The sequence below is a fragment of the Taudactylus pleione genome, unplaced genomic scaffold, assembly GCF_031769625.1.
Source record: "Taudactylus pleione unplaced genomic scaffold, aTauple2 ptg000129l, whole genome shotgun sequence".
Taxonomy (NCBI): Eukaryota; Metazoa; Chordata; class Amphibia; order Anura; family Myobatrachidae; genus Taudactylus; species Taudactylus pleione.
Genome location: NW_028284531.1, coordinates 21,682,573 through 21,688,838, shown reverse-complemented (window position 1 = coordinate 21,688,838; position 6,266 = coordinate 21,682,573). Strand labels below are relative to the sequence as shown.

General features: G+C 42.0%; 1 protein-coding gene across 1 annotated transcript in view; it reads left to right on the top strand.

Moving 5' to 3' along the window:
• The first annotated feature begins 476 nt into the window (after positions 1-476).
• LOC148523717 (uncharacterized) overlaps positions 477-6,266 on the top strand; it is an 81,950-nt gene continuing 76,160 nt past the window's right edge. Inside the window, exon 1 of the mRNA XM_088473038.1 lies at positions 477-544. Within this exon, the coding sequence (XP_088329164.1) occupies positions 508-544 (37 nt within the window). The 5' untranslated portion in view covers positions 477-507. The remainder of the gene's footprint in view (positions 545-6,266) is intronic.

The following is a 6,266-nucleotide window of genomic DNA, read 5'->3' as shown; positions in this document are numbered from 1 at the left end:
AGTAATAATAATAATAATAATAATAATAATAATAATAATAATAATGCTACAAAATAATCCTACCCTTACATATATATCTGCAGCGCTACCTATACAGTAACTGCATTCTTGTCTGCCTAAAAATAAGCACTTTCATTTTGATAGTATACCATTGAAAGTACTGATATATGTATTCCAAAGCATATATATGCATGTCTAAATACACACACACACACACACACACACACACACACACACACACACACACACACACACACACACACACACACACACACACACACACATATATATATGTATCTATATATCTATGTATCTATCTATATATATATATATATATATATATATGGACTAGCCTTTTATAGATTGCATTGTACTGCTTCTCCCCTATTAGAACTGTGTACTGAGGACATGTCCACCCGGGGAATATATGTGTGAAGTGAGAAAGGTGTGAGTGCACCTCTCACCCTCCGTATTCGGCAGTCCTTATGCTATGGACACAATACAGCGATGTACAGGATACAAGAAGATCCAGCCAACATATACAGTAGGTGACATTGGATGGGAACTAAACTGTACTTAGAAAATGCCTCTGTATATAGCAAGGTTCATTCTAGGTCTAAACTTTATCTGAATAGCCATATTGTGTGTGTGACCCTAACACTTGCCCAGTAAAATATATTCACCATGTTTTATTCCACTAATTATTTATTTTTTATTATATTTTTGTTCATATTTAGAATCCCTCCTACATATGTATAATGGATGTTAGAATGGGTACGGATATGCCAGGGAAGCTTGTGCCAACTATTGACGTTTAGTAATGTACTCTGACTATACACAATAAGGGTGCATTGTGGGCTTTACTTGAAGAAACAGGGTGCTGGGTCAAATGTCGATGATGGTCAGAGCCCCCAGTGATTCCCAGCGATTGGGTATATGTCTGTACTCAAAAAGGAAAAAAGTCACATCTATCTATTGAAAGCAAAGGGCAACAGTATCAGGGCTCCATACAGGTGACACTGTAGCCAGGCACAGACCAGATGCTGCCAGGAGTCATCTTACTGTAATTCTCATCCTAGCTGGAAAGTGCTGGGGAGGAAGATACTTTCCCCACACAGAGTCTTTGCAAACTGAAACAATGGGCAGCCTGGCACACAATTGGCCTCGTGGAGCTGGCACAGGGTACTCTTATGAACCCTTTATTCTAATTACAGTCTACTTGGTAAAACAAAACTTAATCTAAACTTAGCAGATCATGATTACTTGATTTGGTTGTTGATCATAGTCTAAACCGCTGTTACCTCTTTCTGTATGTAGAACACTTCTGTGCTAATATCCACTTCTCTCTTGGTTCTGTCTAGTTTCTTCTCTCTCTCTCTTTCTCTCTCTCTCTCTCTCTCTCTCTCTCTCTCTCTCTCTCTCTCTCTCAAGACATGACGTCATCAATGCTTGAAATTGCTCATATACAGTAAATATAGTGACGTAATTAGTTATATCACCGAGAGCTAAAAGGGTCGAAAAGAGCCATATTTATGTGCTACGGGCAGGAAACATACAAGTAATTGTTTAACAAGTTACAGAGATACGTGACTTACCTTCACCTTTGGGAAAAATAATCACTTTAGCACCACATCGTCATCCATTCGCTATTGTACATCTGCCTAAGAATGATACTAGGCATTTACTATGCTTCATCTGCTGATTGACATACATGAATAAACCTGCTACTAAATGTCTGTACACAAATTTTGTATTCTCAAATATTGCTGTCAAATCTACAAAGTCTTGGTGTGACTGGTTGATGGAGTTAGATATGGGGCGATTGCACCATCAGCACCAGTAGTGAAATAAACGTGAATTATCTGAGCATTGCACTGCACCAGTCTGAGCATACACATATTTCAAATACAAACATTGGGTGTTGCAATATAGAATAAATAACACGTTAATATCAAAGTCTACGGTAACAACCTTTATGGAATAGAGAATTGTATCATTATAGACATACTGTAAATATTCTCTTCTTTATATTTTTTCAGACTATGTAACACTTACATATTTCCTTCTATTTACTACATATTACACATTAAAGTGTGGTTCTGTCTTGTTCATTTCTAGAAATGTTACAGCTGCTGCTAGTAAAACTAGTAGTGTGTTCCTGAACCAGAGAGACAGACTTAAATAATGTAAATATTCTATAAAGTGTTGATATTGCTTAATATTCATATTTCATAAATGTTTGATTATCTTTAACATATATATATATATATCTTGTTATTTATGAAAGTGTGAGCTGTCAGAAGACTGAATTGTGAAAAAAACATTGTATATTTAAACATCACTTTCAAACATATGTATTTAGTATAATATGTCCTACATAATACAGTGTAATATGGTTAATGGCATGAGGCCTGCAAGGGCAATTATGTATAACTAAAATTTTACTTATAGGATGATCCTTTTAATGCAGACCACATCTCTTACATCATTTCACCCGGGTGTGGTATATAAGGTCGACATTCATCATGTGGGCACAGCTGAAATGCCGACATGATAAAATGTCGACAAACCATCTCTATTGGTGACTTTCTGCTCCCGGTGGCACTGGCACAGACCTCTGACGGAGCAGCGGTACCGGGAAGTATTCTTCCCCTATCCCTATTACTAATCCTTACCCCTAACCTTACCCTCCTCCTTGTGCCTATCCCTGGGAATATTGGGATTTCACATTTTGACATTTCAGTCAATTTTTGGGATGTAGACATGTTGCCTGCCGACATTTCAACAATGTTGACATTGTGGGTCGACATGAAAATTGTGGACTTTGTGCCTGCATCCCTTTCACAAACATGGGCCCAAATGTAATAGCCTGTGAGATGTTGGCTGCAGCAAGAATTTGGAGAAGTAACCCCTAGATTTAAAAAGGCAATTTGTTTTAAGGCAAAACCTACCTGGTTTGCCTTAAAACAAATTGCCACTTTATACATCATCAAAATCTCGCCGCTGCCCACAGCTAGCAGACTACTACTTTTAGACCATGCTGAATTACATACATTCATGAACACACTATAAAAATACCTCCTATGTTGCACCTCTTCTTGTCCTGTCCAGTTGGCCACAATTTGCACTTAAACTGTAAGTTAAAACTGCATCTTAAAAAAGTGGAATTTGTATAACATGATGAGTTGCCACAATCACAAGATGCGGCCTGCACAGTATGGGTAACATATGCCATTGCCGTCATCATTTTGTAATTTGCACTAGGGGTTTAGAACCCACAAGTTACCCATCCCCTGGCAAGTGCATATGCATCTGTGTCACAGTATTTGTAACTCACGTGCTCCCTCCTTACCCTGATTCACCTCTTTAGTCTAAATAAGCCACAAGAGGTCATAAGTATAAAATGTGACTGATTGTTGATATGGGTGCAAACGTAAGTAGTGCTTTGTATGGGTGCGCAGAAGCAAAATGCATGATTTGTGCAGAAAAGTGTGCACTACATCCAACTCGACATGACCCCCTGGGTGACTGCAGCTCCTTTAAGAACTACAGAATATTTGTTTTTAGTAAATGCACCCAGCAAATGCATAGTATACACCAATATTCCACATATGAACTGCCTCTGTATAACAAAGACTAAAATCTGCGTGACATTTTGTGGGATTGGAGGTCCAGGTGCTCAGGGTGCTAAAATAAGATTCTGTAGGATCACTTCTTTCATTAATTTAAACTTTTAGTTTTTTCCCTATGATACTGTGGATCTGATTCAGACCCGCTCGCTAGAGTAGTCGCTCGCACGGCAAGACATAAGAACGCCCACTATGTCTTGGCGAGCGATCTCTTTGTGTTTACAGATGCCCACAAGCCTTTCTTTATCCACCCACTAGCGAACGTCATCTCCAAGAAGTATATACAACCATCGGTACATCGGGTTCCATCGGATCTGATGCGGTTGACTGTACCCTACCACAAGCACTGCAAGCACTTCAGTGTATTATTCAACCAGGTGACGTGTAATATGACGCTGCATGTTAATTATGCACGCCGCAGAAACGGCGTGAAAACACTCTAGCACGGCTGTGTATGCAACTCCACTCCCCCGTTACTACTGGCCTGCCCCTGTTACCACCCACAAACGGCCTCTCCTGTCACTGAAACCACAGGGCTGTCTTTGCAGGGTGAGCGAGCACATTCCAATCGCCTGTACTAGTTTGCGCACGCGCACTGCAAACTACACGCATGCGCACATTAGTGAACATCATCTGCAATGAGCGGCCGCTTGCTAGCGAGCGGGTCTGAATCAGGTCCTGTGTCTGGTCAAGTCTCATCAATGTCCTACCTCAGTTATATAGAAGAAAATGGAAATTGGGACTGTTATTATTATATGTTTTATTACATATGTCACTATCACGCATACATTAGAACTGCACCTATACATCATACTTGCCAATTCTCCCTCATTGTCAGGGAGACTCCCTGAAATAGTAGCAATCTCCCTGTCTCCCTGAAGAGTCTCGCCATCTCCCTCATTTCATCCTTACCCCCATTATGAAGCTGATATATTAAAAAACAGAGATATATACATTCAAATGGGATCATTAGTGTCATTTCCTTGCATTGGTTATTATAAGGCACAATGATCCCTATGAATTTCTGAAAAGTATTAGTGTGTTTTCATCAACAAACAGATCGTACTAACTGCTTTTGGGCTGGTTTACATTTGGATGTAAGTCAGGTTTAGGACACGCCTCTCAGATTTATCAGTACACGCCCACTGTAACACGCGCTCATAGGTGCTGCTTTCACAATCTCCCTGAAATGCTTTTTCAAAAGTAGGCAAGTATGACCTATACATGTTTTTTTCTGTATATACAGATGTGTCCTCATACACCTATTTTTTTTTCACCATGTGGTGCAAGAGGCATGGTGCGACTCCATGGGTGGCAATTCCCGGACTTTCCTAGTTATTTCTAGTGGCGGATATTGCCTAGGGGCTGTGAGGCTGCAGCCCCCCAGCAAAATTCCCCACCTCAGTGTAGTCAATGCAGTCTGTGACTGTACTGGCTACACTGTGACTGGCAGTGGCTTCCTATTGGAAGAGCCACCTGCCAGTCTAATATACAACAGGCAGTCCCAGGTGCCAGTCCGGGTTGCTATTAGCAGAGTGCGGCTTCCAGGTGGAAGCCAATACTCTGCCTTTCCACCAGCCCTAACCAGACAATGCAGCCCTTTGGAAGCCGGTGATATGCGTGGCTCCCCGCCGCTAGTGTGCATGTGCCGGTCCCAGGGCCTATCAGATTGATTTTGCAAGTACCGGGAGCCGCAAAGGCAGGAGCCGGTGAGTGACCTGCTGTTTTCAGCATCGGCAGCCTCCCTAATCAAAGAGGGTATGAGCTGCCACTGGTTATTTCTGATTTTAGCATCCTATCTGCATTGTAACTTATCCATAGTCGCTTATAGTGTTCTGGATACTTAAGAGTAGTATTTTTTTATCACAAAGGAGTTAGTACAAAGTTGCAGATTAAGCACAACGATAAGTGGCCCAATGCATTACGCAGCTCATCGCATCGATCCTCTGTCTTTTTCCTTTTTACCCAGGTAAATGTTCAACATACACAGAGCAGCAGCATGCCATACCCACCCAGTGTCCAGGGTACCCCTGCACTGTACTTTTGTCACATTAGTGACTCAATAAGATACAAATTTTGTAGGAAAGTATGTGACGTGATGCATGGTGCGTCTTACTGTCAGAATACCGACAGATTGTGGAGTTAAGTATTAGGGTTAGGGGGAGGTTTATGGTTATGGATAGAGGGTGCGTTAGGGTGTGGCCATAGAGGGAAGGTAAGGGTTAGGCTGCAGGAGGGAAGGGTTAGGGTTAGGCTGTGGGAGGGGTGGGTTAGGGGCAGGGTTCGGGTAAGGACTATAATACTTACAGAAAGCTGTCAGGATTCTGACTGTTGGGATGCCACTGTTGGTATTTTGACCATTGGCATCCTGACCACAGGGATGTATCTTGGGGACTGAGCACCCCTGGCAAAGTAGTGGACTGGCACACCCCTCCCTCCCCTCCCTAGTGAGTGCAACAACACTGCGCGTGTGATGTCATGACATCACCCGCCCCTTGTGTCAAAAAAGAAAAAAACTTTATTAATTGCTTGTACCAGGCAGGCGCCGGCAAGCGCCAGTGGCTACCCGTCCCTAAACATCTGCCCCAGATTGGAGTCAGGGGCGTAACCAGGAGCCGGGACTCCAGTCCTGGCAGT